The sequence below is a fragment of the Dermochelys coriacea genome, chromosome 3, assembly GCF_009764565.3.
Source record: "Dermochelys coriacea isolate rDerCor1 chromosome 3, rDerCor1.pri.v4, whole genome shotgun sequence".
Classification (NCBI taxonomy): Eukaryota; Metazoa; Chordata; order Testudines; family Dermochelyidae; genus Dermochelys; species Dermochelys coriacea.
Window position 1 is genome coordinate 92707719 of NC_050070.1, and position 16140 is coordinate 92723858.

Consider the following 16140-nt stretch of genomic DNA (forward strand, 5'->3'; position numbering starts at 1 on the left):
TCTCAGTGTCAATAAATCAGTGACAGAGTTTTGAAGTACCATTCTTATGTAGGAACAGAAACAGAATATTTTATATCACCGTAAAGGCTGGAATCCCAAAATGACAAGTTATCAGATGTTAAAACTGTCAGTGTCCACAACTGTATACTGATCCTAGATCTCAGACCAGTGTAAATGTCAAATCCCTGCTTTCACATGACCTATATGTGTGCGGAAAGTAACCTGACATTATCACATTTATCATCATCTGTATTGCAGTAGTGCCCAAAGGCCTCAGTCAGGATCCTTGTCCACACTGTGCAAAGCCCTGTACAGACATATGCCACAGGTAGATAGTCTATACTCCACAGAACTCACCATCTATGAGAGATTTTTTTTTTAATTAATTGCTGTTGGAATGCTGCTCATAGAAATGGAATGTTACTTGTCCACTAATCTCTTCTAGGATAAACAGTAGGTTGGGAGGCCAAAAGTGCAACATAAATGTAATATATTTCATGGTTCTGTTTCCTCCATGGCTAAGGAAGAAAGGAACTTAACACTCCATGGTTTTGACAATATACTTTATGTGGTATAAATTAAAACATTTTTACATTTAAGTAAAGAATACAGTATACAACATCGAGACATACTATATCACATTGTGAAGAGACAGTATACATCTGGATGTCATCTTAGAGGTTTGAGTTTTTCCTGATTAAGGAAACAGCTGTCCCAATAAAATTGCTCCTTATCCACCAGTAATGAGTATCTTTAAGCACAGTTCCACTGTTAAGCCACAAGCATCTGCTTCCTAATTTTCTGTTCATTTAACTTTGTGTACCAAACCCTAGCTACAACAGCAAACTTAAAAACTTCATTTTACATGTTGTGAGCCACCATATCCAAACAGGGGGTAGAACTTTGCATATGAAATTCTCTTTTCAGATAGCTGACTGGTAAGAGTTGATTCCCAGCATAGCTTGTGTGGAGGGAGGCACCTAAAGGTGCTACGTTGTGAATCAATAATTACATTCTCTAAGCGGCATAAAGCACTCACAGAAGATTCATTCCTGGCCTCATAAATCTGGCTATATCTTTTAATTCTAATGCCATTAAGTGACTTTGAGCCATGATTTAGCAATAGAATAAGCTCCTAAATCACTACGGGAGGCACATAAAGACAAATTATGTGCTGATGGGCACGCAATTTGTGCAAGCAGTGGCTGTCCTATTTGCTCTTTAATGTCAATTGCGAATGAGGAGATGGGTTGTTAAATTTCAGGTTCATCATCATAGGACATTTGTAAGCTTGTTCTATTTGCTAGTGGGAAACAAACACTTCTTAAAAGCCCTTATTCATATTAAATTTTGTAGTAAAACAATAGAAATAGGCGCAGTATTTTACTGAGTATTCCTATTAGTTGATTTATGCTTCCAGTCAATTTTATTAATTTTGGTATAAAATACCTGAATTTCTTATTGGTATGTCAGAACAATGATTTAATGAGCTCCTCAACTGGTAGCAGTGCAGTATTAACTACTAGGAGTAAGCAGCAGCCAACAGACATTCCCCTTTTGATGGAACAGGAGCAGAAACTAGGCAGTTGGGGATTGGCCCTGGGATACAAAGGGCTGAGGAATTCTCTTATTATAAAGGTGACCATCTGAATAATAATAAGTACTGTTTTCATTCTGTTGAAAAGTCACACATCCCTGTGAAGAATCTATGTATTTCTAAACAAAACATTTTTTGCGAGTGACTTGAAACAATTCTTTGCCTTTAAATTTAAAAAAAGTGGAGGAAACTGTTGTAACACAACTGATCAGAGGAGCTCATTACTGTTGCATCAAAAGGGTTTGAGGTAAACAGAGACTTGTAGGTCTCATGTAGTGTAGAAACACTGGATCTGAAGTCCTATGCACGCACTCCATTTGACTGACACGCTCTATTTTCTCCATGAGAGGAATGAGCCCAACAACTTCTATAGAAACTTTGCTTTTGTTTTCAGAAGTTGTGAATAGGTGCATTAGTCAAACCTTTGTAAACACAGACAGGAAAAAATGCAAGATGGCACTTCAAATTTGGTGGTTTCTGAAGGACAACAAATTTCCTCAGTTTATCTGCCAAAGTTTTAAGGTAAATCATCATGTGTATATGGGTGTTTCATCAAGTCTACACTAAACTCAAAAATCTAAAACACACTAGTTGCATATTTCTTTCAAGAAAAGTGAACATTTAAAGCTTATTTTACTGTCATTTATGCACAAGATCTATTCTGTTCAAGTTCTTATACAGCATTATCATTGTGGTAGCTGCATATTATTGCCCACCCCCCCCTTGATGCACATGTATAATTCCACTGAACAGTAGTGGGATTTGTTTATGCATCAAGAAAAAATACAGTAGTCCTTTAAAGAGTAACTGTTTCCTTTACTGTTTTAACATGAAGCAGCAGAAATTGAATATGTAACATTGAAATACAATAGAACCTCATAGTTACAAACACCAGAGTGTTACAAACCGATCGGTCAACCACACACCTAATTTGGTACCAGAAGTACGCAATCAGGCAACAGAGACCAAAAAAAAGCAACTACTGTACAGTACAGTCCTATGTTAAACCGAACTGCTAAAAAAATAAAGGGAAAGTTTAAAAAAACATTTGACAAGGTAAGGAAACTGTTTGAGCTTGTTTCATTTAAATTAAGATGGTTAACAGTGGCATTTTTCTTCTGCATAATAAAGTTTCAAAGCAGTGTTAAATCAATTTTCAGTTGTAAACTTTTGAAAGAACCACCATAATGTTTTGTTCAGAGTTACAAACAACGTCCATTTCTGAGGTGTTAGTAATTCTGAGGATATATTGAATATTTCATGTTTAAAGGGCAAAGTTCTTCTAATTGTTAAACTAAAACTGAAATTGGATTAGGAATTACCAGCTCTTACTGTGAACTCCCATATTAGAAGCATCATATATTAGTAAGATGACTTCCAGAAGAGGATAATATAGCACAACTGTAATTATACTAAACTTGTTCAGCTTCTATCACTGACAGGTAGCCATTTTAATAAAGATCATTCCCCCGCCTCCCTCCACCACTTACCCTCGAGAGAGACCACATATCCTTCATTTAGTTTGGAAGAAGAACTGATGATTGAAGTTTCTAGATGTTTTCCTCCACAGCAGTTCCACTGAATATGGGACATTTTTATTTACACTTACAGAGATCAGACCCCATAGTGGAGCTATATAATTATTAGTTTTTGTGGTAAAAAAAATTACAGATTTGCAAAACTATTTACATTGTGTTCCTCATAATACTGCAAGGATTCAAAATTTTAATGAGTTAGAGAGGCTAAAGCTTACTTGCAAGTGCCCCACTCTTTGTATAAAGAAAAGGAGTACTTGTGGCACCTTAGAGACTAAAATTTATTTGAGCATAAGCTTTTGTGAGCTACAGCTCACTTCATCGGATGCATTTGGTGGAAAATACAGAGGGGAGATTGATATACACACACAGAGAACATGAAACAATGGGTTTTATCTTACACACTGTAAGGAGAGTGATCACTTAAGATAAGCCATCACCAGCGGGGGGGGGGGGGGGAGAGGAGGAAAACCTTTCATGGTGACAAGCAAGGTAGGCTAATTCCAGCAGTTAACAAGAACATCTGAGGAACAGTGGGGGGTGGGGTGGGGGGGAGAAATAACATGGGGAAATAGTTTTACTTTGTATAATGACTCATCCACTCCCAATCTCTATTCAAGCCTAAGTTAATTGTATCCAGTTTGCAAATTAATTCCAATTCAGCAGTCTCTCACTGGAGTCTATTTTTGAAGATTTTTTGTTGAAGGATAGCCACTCTCAGGTCTGTAATTGAGTGACCGGAGAGATTGAAGTGTTCTCCGACTGGTTTTTGAATGTTGTAATTCTTGACGTCTGATTTGTGTCCATTTATTTTTTTACGTAGAGACTGTCCAGTTTGACCAATGTACATGGCAGAGGGGCATTGCTGGCACATGATGGCATATATCACATTGGTAGATGCGCAGGTGAACGAGCCTCTGATAGTGTGGCTGATGTGATTAGGCCCTATGATGGTGTCCCCTGTATACAACAGTAGAAATGGAGACAGATTTGGAACCCAGGACTGTGACTTCGTGCACCATGTATCTGTTCAAGGATGGTTCTAATCCGAATAGTGACTGTAAAAATTAGTAATTTCTTGCTAACAGATCTTTGCTGTGTGTATCTTCAAATCATAGCTGCTTAGGCAAGTGACAGCAAGTTTTTATGTTTTTCACTCCTGTTAAACATTGTAGAGACTAACTACACATTCTTGTGCTCAGCAGAAATGCTTCGTGAATTCCACTATGTCCAGGCAACTCCATTAAAAGCAATCGTTGACAGATATCATTAATGACCAAATTCAGCCTGTAAATCCTTTATTGTACACGTGAGAAGTGAAACCAGAGATAGCAGGACTGAGAGTTAGAAAAAAAATCTCTTTGTAATCGGATATAGAAATGACAGAGGCATACATGGAACCTCATGATACCATTTTTAGAGTGTGTCAATATTCAGGGGAGAGCAACATTTTAAAGGTTAGTATATTCAGCACATCTTGGAAAACTCTGGCCACCACCTTCATATGGCACATCTGTTACGAGGCACAAAATGAACATGTGTTTTCTCTTGCAGGGTAGGAAAGGATGGTCACTCTCTCCTGAATGGCTGGTTTCTTAATTACTACTGAGGATTCTTTCAAAGAGATGGGCTATCACTGGCTACAATCCATTTGATTGTTAAAACCCAACATCTAAGACATCACGCCTATTGGCTTTGTCAAAACAAGTCTGACTAATGCTAAGTGCCTGCACCCTTTATTGAATTTAATATAGGAATTGTGAAGTCTTCCGCAGTTTGTGTACACAAGTAAAGGCACTGTGAGTAACCATCACCTTTATTGTTTGGGAAAGTGCTGGCAAGGGAAGGGGGATAGCAAAAAGACTAAGAGGTTGCTTAAATCTGATGAGATCAAGTGGTCTTATCTTCTAACAGAATCCAGCAATACCGTCCCCTCCTTTAAACAACTCCCATCCCCTCCTTTAAACAACTCCCATTTTCAGGAGGTGATCTCAAGTTAGAAGTTGGAATGATCTCAAGTTAGAATTGCTCTGCTCCTTGTTGCTTTGGCCGGGCTGGTTTCCTGGACCAAGAGAGGACTGTCCCCAGCTTCAAGGTCTTCAAGTGCACCCACATGAGTTTAGAACTTAAATTCAGAGAAGTGCACATTTAAGCGTGTGGTAAATGGTGACAGTATAAATGTAAGGTGGTTAAGTTTCACTTACTACTGCACATTGCATTAATTGTCTTATTGAAGTACCCCGTCTGATTTAAATTGATTGTGCCGGTTTAATTAATCTCACTCTGCCCCACCCCATGAGAGAAAGAAACAGACTGAGCCTGTTAAAGAAAAATACTGAAGGTATATTTATTCAGGCTTGAGACAGACCAGAAGTTCTGCTCCAGGCAGCTGCCAAACAGGATTTACATTCTTGTGGCTTCAAGTTTTCCTTTAGATCTATGACCTAGAACTAGGTGATCTTAGAGGGCAATGACTCTGGAGAACACTGTCATAACTAAAGCACTGAACCTAATCACAGAATAATTTTAGCTCTCATTGGATTTATAGTGAAACCTGACAAGATAGCTTTTGAAAAATACCTGGGCTTGGCAGACTGCAGTTTATCCTTATGACTGTCAGGAACAGCAAATGCTTACTCATTAAGTTTCTTTAATGGTAGCTGTTACCCTCACAATTTGGGTCCTTGAAGTTTGCTTGTGAGTGGAGGAAACAAAAGGGCAACTTCCTTCACAGCTGAGCTGTTCTCTGGAAAGCTTAGAGACTAACAAATTTATTAGTCTCTAAGGTGCCACAAGTACTCCTTTTCTTTTTGCAAATACAGACTAACACGGCTGCTACTCTGAAATCTGGAAAGCTTGACGTAGTCAGAGCAGAGGAACACTTCTTAGCCCTCTTTTTCTAGTAAGACAGACTACTGTTGTTCTTTAAGACATTAAAAAAAGATCAAACACTAGAATACTATTGCTTTTATTTTCTATATATACACATGCATGCACACAACAGGGTAGCGTCTCTGTTTTTATTTGTTTTCTGTAGACTTCATATTTTAGCCATTTATAGTACCGATCAAATTAAATATTCAACATATAATTAAACTGGAATACAACTAAAAATGTAGTTGTATAATTTGAAATAATTTATTGATGGTGGAACACTTTTTATAATAAAAATAGCAAATTTGCATTTAAATGACTAGTTCTTTCATCTCATATCTACATTTCATACACAAATAGTATATTTTGTGACCATCACTACTACATTTACATTCTGATTGTCTGAATGGCTCAGGAGACATATCCCTTAAAATCAGAATTTTGTCTATTTTCACATTTTTGATCATCCGAATTTCAGATAATTGGAGTTTAGCAGCACTGGGAAAAAAATAAACCTTTGTATTTGGTTAATTTTGCTGACAGACAATACCACTAAAATATAAAACTGTTCCCAATCATCTTCCTAGGATGTTAACTTATAGCTATGAGAATACCAAACACAGGTAGTCAGAGAAATTTCAATTCCGCTATAGTCTGCCAGACTATGCAGTTCTATCAGAATCAAAAGAAATCAAGTTGATTTTACTGGAACTTAGTTTTAGCAGGGAAAAAACAAGCAGTTTCAAACATGTTTACATATCGTATATACATTTTCAGAGCAAACATTCTGATTTTCCATTTTGAAACTTTTCATTTTAAAATTTTTACAATGTTAAATAAAGTTCTAAAATATAGTCAAAAAAGCAAACAAAGAACATTTGATCAACCCAAAGTGATTTTTTTTCCCCCCAGAATTTTCCCTTCATAGAGAATTTCCTTTTGGAATGAAACCCATTTTCAAAATTTCAACATTATTCACAAAACAGAACTTCCATCCTCAGCACACATCTCAAAAAACTCCAATTATGAAGGGTAAGCAACTTCCCCTTCTTCGAGTGCTGGTCTTATCCCACTGGGTGTGACTGATAAGCACTACTTGGTGAGGAGGGCGCAATGTGGCCTAGCTGCTTGTAGAACCATTGTCCCAAAGAATGCATTAGTGGAGGAGACTTGGACCAAGGTGTGGCACCTTGTGAATGTGTGAATGGAACTCCATGTTACTGTCTTGCAAATAACAAGGAAAAGTACCCTCTTGAAGTGATGCTACTGAGCAGGGCTGGCTCCAGTGTTTTTGCTGCCCCAAGCGCAACAAAACCAACCAAACAAAAAAACTTGCTGCCGAACAGGGAGGCAGAGTGATGGAGCAGCTGCCGAATTCCTGCCACCACCAAGGGCAGATTGACACCCCGGGGCCTGATGTCCTGCTGCCCCTTTACACTTGCCGCCCCAGGCACCTGCTTGGTTTGCTGGTACCTGGAGCCGGCCCTGCTACTGAGGCTGCTTGTGCTCCCATAAGAATGAGCCCAGATCCTGTGTGGGGGAGGTACAAGCTGATAAAGTAGAATAGAGCCAGAAATCCAACTGGGAGACCCTCGGAGGAAATAACTAGTCCTCAAGCTTGTTCCACTATGGCAACAAACAGCCCGAGTGACTTTCTGACCTGCTTTGTTCTCTGTAGGTAACATTCCAAAGCTCATTTTATGTTCAAGGAATAAAGTTCTCTCTCTTCACTGGAGGCTTAGGACTTTGGAAAGAATACAGGGGAGTTGATAGTCTGGGGGTTTATGGGAAATTCCAAAACTACTGTAGGGGTAAATTTCGGATATAGTAGTAGTAGCAGCAGTAGCAGTGAGACTTGGTCTTTATGAAATATTGTATACAGAGGGCCTGCCATTGGTGCCCCCAGTTTACCTATCTGTCTGGCTGACGCAATGAGGAAAGTAAGTGCTTTACTTGTCTATGAAGGCTAACGGGGTGGAAAGATGGCTTGGTAAGTGTTGAAAGGGTTAATTAAGGTTCCCTTGAGGGGTCAGTTTTATTACCAGTGGGAAAGTTCTAATTAAGCCCTCTAAGAACCTGGAGGTTAGTCGGTGAGTAATTACAGGGTAGCTATGCACTGGAGGTAAACATGTCCAGGGGGAGAGATAGCTCAGTGGCCTGCTACACCAAGGGTTGTGAGTTCAATCCTTGAGGGGGCCATTTAGGGATCTGGGGCAAAAGGAAATAAATACAAAATTAAATTTGGATGATTTAGTTGGGGAGTGGTCCTGCTTTGATCAGGGCGTTGGACTAGATCTCCTGAGGTCCCTTCCAACTCCAATATTCTATGATTCTATGTCGACTGATGCCAGGAGAACCTGTATCGAGCTAAGGGAAAGAACTGTCATCTTGAGGGTAAGGCGGTAACCCAATATATCAAGGAACATCTGTTGTCTCTGGGGACATATGATGGTGTTGGGCCCAGAGAGGTAACATTTCCTGATGAACTCTTCTGCTATTAGTAAGAATGGCTTGCACAGTTGTAGAACAGTAATGTTCTAGATCCAATGCCCATCCAAATAACAAGGTGAGGCAAAGAGCTTTTGGATTGGGATATCTGACCCTGCTGTTCTATTGAGTCGAGGTCTGGGAAGGGAAGAAGGTTGATAGGCAGGCAGCTGGGCTGACATATGAAAAAGACCTTGGAACCTGAATTGTCTAGGTCATTTGGGCATGACGACAACTCATGCTCTGTCCTGTCAAATCTTCCACATTACTTAAGGAAGCAGCAGGATCAAACCATCTATCCAAGGGAGTAGGAGATCATCACCTCTAGAGAACTGGCCCTGAGCTCTCCTGGAGCATGGATGCAGATCGCTTGCCAGAATTATCCAAGTTTCTCTCACTTATTCGTTTCCCTGGCATTGTGGGAGCCTTGGGCATTGATACACCTCAGTCCTTCCTATTTTCTGTCTGTGGCATGTAATAGTTTAGTCTTTTGTGAGCTGTAATACTTTGGTCTAATTTCAGTTGTTTAATGTGTGGACGCTGGGTGCTGTTGGTGACCTGTGATATACAGGAGGTCAGATCAGATGATCAGGTGGTCCCTCTGGCTTTTAATTCTATGGAACAGTATGTGCTGCATTTCCTGTTTGTCTGGAAGGCGGGATGGGATTCCCCACTGAGTGAAGAAGCTGTTCACCAGTTAGCTGTATGCCACCATCTATGAGTGGGAGCTAAAGCACCTGCTGAGGCTGTCTGCAAGTGAATTCTGGGTTCCTGCAAGGTATGCTGCAGACAGCATGTTGTGGTTCTTGATATTCCAGTTTTATAAATTGGCCACTTGTATGCACAGTGGAATGGATCTCACTACTTCCTGTTTGTTTATGCAGATCAGTTGTCACGTTGTCTGACGTTATGAGAATGTGCTGAGACTGGATTAATGGTAAGAATGCTCTGCATGCTTCTTAGACTGCTCTGAATTCCAGGGGATGTGTGTGTATCCTGATTTTGTGGGATGTCCAAGTGCCCTATACTGTGTGACCATCTATGAGGGCTCTCACCAATCTAACAAGAGGTGTCTGCTTATTGTTCTGTCAGGTGTGGAGGGATAGGAAAGGAGTGCCCATAGCTAGAAGAAAATTCAACATCACTCAAAAGCAGCAGCCAATGATAAAATCAAAGAGCAAGTCAAAGAACTGCCTGTCCCCTCTGTACAGCTCTCATTTGTCTAATATCCATGTATAGTTATCAATGGCAAGAGCTTGAGAGGGAAGCTATCATGTTTATTGACAATAGCACCACAGTTCTTCCACTTTTACCTGGGACTGCAGTGCTGCAGAGCAGTAGTAGAACAGCTCTTGTGGGGATTCCAGTTAGCCACTCAGTTGCTGGTTATTGTTAACAGATCAAGAGCTGGACTCCAAAAAGTAGTTAAAAACTAGTTTTGTTCATATGACTAGACCGGAGTTTGTTGTGTTCCCACTAGCAGAAAATAGAGTGGGGACAGGGAGAAGGTATGGTGAAGCATGCTCATGAAGCTTCTCCTCCAGTAAAACCTCTTTTATGGGTGCAGCATATGGTGGCCATCACATGGCAGCTCTGACACTGTCCCCACCCTGCTCCCAGTAGCGGTCTTCCCAGGATAATAATGGAGAGAGCATAGTGGTAGTTGAGAACTGGAATCACAGTCAGCCATACGGTTTAAACAGACTTAGACATTTTAATTCCTCTAAGCAAAAATTTGGAAGAAACTTGGCCCATTATTATAAGCTATACTGACCATGCCATAAGCAGAACTGAAGATAAAATAATAAATCCATTGTCTAACTGCATATGAAGTGTAAGAGTGGTCAAGCTAAAGCAGAAAAATCAGTATTAGTGGCACCCTCAAGGAAAGCAAAACAACTCCCAAAGATTTGTATTACTTCCAGACAACTTCCTCTCTCCCACCCCCAAGTCAACTTTATCCCCAATTCCTCCCTCATAAATGAACTCTATTAATCCATAGCAAATCTGATAGATAAATAGCAAGAAAGCAGTCTTCAGTTAAATACACAATATTTTGTAGTAATCCAGACACACAACAAAAGAAAACATCTTAAAATCTAAGACTTCTTTTCAGATTATGTTGTCAACACACACACCTGAAGTGCTCTTAACACTGATGAAAAGTTTAGCTCGTCTTAGTCAAGTTTGACCTTTCTTGTGTGTTCTCTCTATTTTAAGACTAATATTTAAATTCAAATGCAAAAAAACTCTTGGCTTCAAATCTAATTGTTTTAATACTTGTGTATCATTCATGGTAGCCTGATTAAATCCAGAAAGGCAATTTTTTTTCCAGTGGGTTTTAATGTAATTACAGCAACAAGATGTGTCAAATATGCCATGTAAAGACTTGGCTATCAGACAACCAAAGTATTCAATGTCTATCACATTTTTAAAATGAGCTACATTAGCGATTTTATTTGAATGAATTTTAGCACAAGCAAGATGTTTTAGAATCTATTCAATGTGTTACAATATTCCTAGTTAATTATGATTAAACTTCAATTTACAAATAATTATGGGACATGCAATATGTTGCTATTTTAGATCATTAACCATGGACATTTAATTCCAAAGTACCAACAATTATTGTTTCAATCACTTTTTACATAACCAAAGCTGCCTTTAGTTACACTACTGAAAACAAAGCACAGCAACATTACACTTTTCATAGGCAATCTGATTATGATTTGGAAGAGCTGAGGATCTGATCTTCCAAACTTTACTCACATAAGTGGCTCATATTACTTATAAAGGCTTACTCATATGAGTAAGGGTCACAGAGGTATTACAAGGATTATTCTGAACTGTGGCTGAAGATACTAAAAAACACAAAACGGAAATATTCAATAAAGGATATGTTTAAAATTTTCCTTCTCAAGTAATCAATTGCCATAAATTTCTCATTTAAACATGAAGACTATTTCCCCAAAACGTTTTTAGACAGAACATGTCATGTTATATTATATTATATTAAAGCTTGCCATGTTCAGCTTTTTGATCATTTCCAGAGTTTACCTTCATTAGAAAACTAGATAATTTGTAGTTCACTGTTTCTGAAAGGTAAGAATCTTTTTAAAGAGGCCTACCAGAAACAGGTCAAGATACTGAACTTAAAGCATTATGACAACTGCTAGTTTGATAAAAGGAGGCGAGGGGTTTAAGTCTAACCTGAATATCAAGGTTGTTACAAATTTGGTCTGATGACACTAGTAGAGCAATTTGGGAGTGCATATGTAGCAGTTCCCTTGCCATAAGCTGGGGTGGGCATAACTAAAGCCATGAAAAACCATCACTGGGCATATATTTCAAAGAAAATAAATGTAAGTGTGTTCTAAAAAAAACAAACATCTTCAAAGCAGTTCACAAGTTAAATCTAGTAACAAGACAGGCAAATGACCACTGTACTTCAAAATAAGTTATAATACTTAGCCTTGAGAAAGAGTGAGGAGTGCCTGTATTCAAACATTATAAATTGTTTGCCAGTTGCTTAATTAACCAACTTATTTGCTTCTGGAAAAGAGTCCACCTAACTGGGCAAGAGAATTACCACCAAAACAATTTTTTCCTATTAATTTTAGGCATTTTTTTTTGTCAAGAGGAAAAAAATTCCTACACTTTGAAATGTCTGACTTAAAAAGAAAACTAGTACTTGTGGTACCTTATACATTTGCCATATATTTTCCACTGAATGCATGAATGCATCCGATGAAGTGAGCTGTAGCTCACGAAAGCTTATGCTCAAATAAATTTGTTGGTCTCTAAGGTGCCACAAATACTCCTTTTCTTTTTGCAAATATAGACTAACATGGCTGCTACTCTGAAACCTGATTTAAAAAGGTGTTTCAACTATAGACTAAAGCTTCAACAGTTGCCGTGTATAGATTATGCTCAAGCAGCCACAGCATGGGACCCAAAAAGTAGCTACCTGACAACTGCAGGGACAACCATATCTAGTCGATTTTCTGAAATGAATAATGAGACCATGGAGTCCAAAAATGTTCATTTCTAATACAGGAAAAACGGACCAACATCCCAGAGACTTTCAGATGAACATAAGCTCTTTCCAGTCTACATCTTAGAGATATGCAGCTACTCCATGACATAATTCTAGATAGCAGTTCAGAGAACTCAAGTAGCTGAATTTGGAGTGGAAAATTATCTATTAATGCAAAATCAAAATATTTCTAAATGAGAATGGAAAATAAACCAAAAGATTTTCTTGGGGGGTGTGCCAACAGAAACTGTTTTCTTTAAACTAGACAATTGTTTAGGGAATTCATGATCTCACACTTGTCAATTCAGGATTGTCTGACAAAAATAATAAAAGGAAAAGATACTATATTATCCATTAGGTGGTAGTACGGTAACAATATACTTAAGGCTTTCGGAGGAAGGGAGGTGATGGGAAGAGTGAAGGAACCAGAATAAAAAAGGTGCTGAACACTCTGCCCAGTATTTGAGAGGTACTACAACAAGGAATGATATCTTGAAATAATCGAGACATCTGTGTGGTGGTATGTACTTATCAAACAGTAGAAATCTTTGAGGGTGGAGGATGTCAAATCCAGCTGCTCTCCTCCCTCCCTGTGAAGGATGCACTGTCACTGGATTTGATTTGTAGTAGATTAAAAAAGTTTGAAAGAATGCGCAAATTCCTATTCCACTTGGAATTGGACTGGATGGCCCACGAGATATTGGTCAGGTAAAAACTAAAAAGTAGCAGCTATGTGTCAAATTTTGGACTTGTAAGATTTTCACCCAAAGGCTCACATGTAGCACCATAATGACCTACCCTCCTTTCTTCAGCCAATAAAACTATTTTGTCCTACAAAGATCTTACATAAAATAACTTATTCATAGCTATAGACTTAAAGGCATGTTGAACACACAGGCCTCTTTTCTTACCAGTTAGTAGACTGGTAAGTAATTTCTAGAGGAATGCAAGTACTAGAACAGAATACTGTGTCCATGATAAGTAGTGTATGTTTATGTCTAATCACACAAGATCATTAATTTTCTCCTTATATGTTTATATTTTGATGGTTTAGAATAGACCTAATAACTGACAGGTCAAATATTTCTTGGCAGTTAATGACCAATTGAGTTCAGAGCCCTTGACTCCTCTAGCTGGTCATTAACTGCCAAAAAATGTTCTCCACATCTGTTACTACTGCTTAATTAAAATGTTAACAAAAGGTTACATTGCAAAAAGCTCACTAGTTTGTGAGCAGCAGCAGCTTTGCTGGAAGAGAAATTATTGGTGGAGTATAACTAATTGAAAAAAACGATTTTTGTTTCTAAAATTACTCTAGATAGACTCATTTCTGGGTTAATAAGTTATTGTAGAATGATGGCTGATTTCCTTCAAGTGTCAGATGAAACATCTTAGTTAAAATGTATATTTACTAAAAACAAAAAAGTGGTTAGTTTCAGCCTCTGGGATTTTCTATCAGTAATAACGTTGAATGTGGAGCAATATATCTACGTGAGAGTATAAACTGCTTCAGAGAACTTTAACAGGGGAGTTTAAACATGGAACCTTTAGAATTTTAACTATAAACCCAACACCTTTGTGTAATTGCCACTGTGAAGAACATCATGAGGCGTGCTTGCTTGGGTTTGCTCAAGAAAAAACAGGCATAACATTGCAAAGGAAGTCAAGAAGAAATATCTAGCAGCAGCTATCAAAGCTTCTGCAATAGTTTCCAGCATGCTCTTCACTGGAAACTACTCGTAGGAGGGCTACTGCTTTTGTGGTCCCTGAGGCCTCCAGACTAGCTATGAGAAACAAGTAAAGACTGACACCACTGGCTGTTTGAAATTAGAGGACAAATTCCAGCTCTGCTTTCTCCACGTCTATACAACTGAGGTTCAGGACAAAAGTGAAAAACCACACAGCAATCTTCATTCTCTTTCTGCAGCTGGATACCTGTATACCTGGATATCTGTATATGCAGAATACCATATACCAACTCACCTAAGATCCAAATTTCATGCCAACTCACCTAAGACCCCTGAGCAGTGGTATTTTTAGGGGTCTCCTTTGGCATCTGTATGCTAGTTATTCATTCCGTTCTCCCTTCAATCATATCAACAGTTTCTCCAGTCATATCTTCCAACTGCAGTTTTGCTAACACTTGGATGAATAATTAGCCTCGTCAGAGTTGTAAATTGTTCCAGTTGGTGACAATACACTCCAGACTGGCCTGTGACAAACATGTCATCCAAACCCACCTCCAGTAGCATCAGCAAACTTCACTACTCTGTGCTTGAATGTAACACCTAGAGTATACGTTGATTACAGTTTTACAACTGAGACAATGTTTTCCATTCATTAGACTTATACAAAACAATAACTTCGGAGGGGGAGGGGGGCGGAAGCAGGGGAAAGGGAGGCGCACAAATCTTCAACTGGTCCACTTTCAGATAGGACCCAGTCAGCATTTTCAAAAACCATGGCAACAAACAGAATAGACACCATTTAAATTTAACACTGAGAATGGAGAGAAAAAAAATACATTATCCAATTCCAATCATCTGGATGACTGGAATTTTAGATTGACAATGCAGATAGATAATCTTACCTCTTCTCCAGAAAGATAATATGCTGAAAGCAGTCCACCAACAAAACGGATGTTCACTTCAAAAACTGAAATTTCTGCATTCTAGGGACATAAACACATATAGTTAGAGCTTGAATGTCAGTTTTATATGTGAAAAAATCCAGTGTTAGGTTCATAAGGCCACAATGGCATGCTAATGCATGCTGTATATAATGTATTCACAATTTCAAGTATAGCAGAAGAAATATCTCAAGTTCACCATCCTCCACCTTACTTTGTGGGTGTTAAACTCCATTAATACCAAACATCAACATGCACAAGAGGGAACCAAATAATTTGAAGCATAACACTGTTAGTTCTTCTTCCTCACTTTAAAGATGCTGTATGACTTTAGTGCTGACTAGGTCTGATCCCCACACAGTTATATCTAAAACGCCCCACATCTTGGTATTCTTCTCCTGCAAGTGACTCAGTATTTGTGCACAGAATGTGCTCCCAGATCAAATATGTTTTTGTTAGACTTGCATCTTGACCAAGGTTTGTTCCCTCAATCTAACAGATTGTTTAGAAGAGAAATTACATTGAGTAGATGTATTAATTATAAAAATGGAATAAAAAAAGCACAATCTTTCACATTTCTAATGTTAGTCCTTCCCCAGATGCTCTTGGCCCAAAGTATTTTTACATATCAATATTATGTAAAAGCTTTCATGGAACAAAGTTGCTTTAACAGGGAAAAATTTCCAATGGATTCATCATGTCTGCTCTTCTGAAACGTTTGACAACCTACATAATTTGATAATGTTCTTTCAATGAGAGATGTAGGATTTCTGAATACTGATAGTTTAAAAGTTACTTAACCTAGTGCCTGACTGCTCTCAAAATAGTCTGTTCAAATGTTGCCTTTATTTTGCAGAACTGAACTTAGCTGACACTTCAATTAAAAATGCCAAAGAGGTTAGCACATTAGTACTAATGATTCTGTCATACATTCAGATAGCACAAGGACACCTTAAGTGAGTTTGTATTATACATGAAAGAT

The 16140-nt window shown here is 38.4% G+C and overlaps 1 protein-coding gene and 1 long non-coding RNA gene across 2 annotated transcripts in view; both read right to left on the reverse strand.

Moving 5' to 3' along the window:
* Nucleotides 1–16140, reverse strand: part of MAN1A1 (mannosidase alpha class 1A member 1) — a 210210-nt gene that overhangs the window by 94005 nt on the left and 100065 nt on the right. The window contains exon 4 of the mRNA XM_038396065.2: nt 15120–15200. Within this exon, the coding sequence (XP_038251993.1) occupies nt 15120–15200 (81 nt within the window). The remainder of the gene's footprint in view (nt 1–15119; nt 15201–16140) is intronic.
* Nucleotides 11374–14454, reverse strand: LOC122459334. Its single transcript, XR_006279949.1, has 2 exons — nt 12360–14454; nt 11374–12160 (listed from the first exon to the last, which is right to left on the reverse strand). It is a non-coding gene; the product is annotated as an uncharacterized LOC122459334 (long non-coding RNA).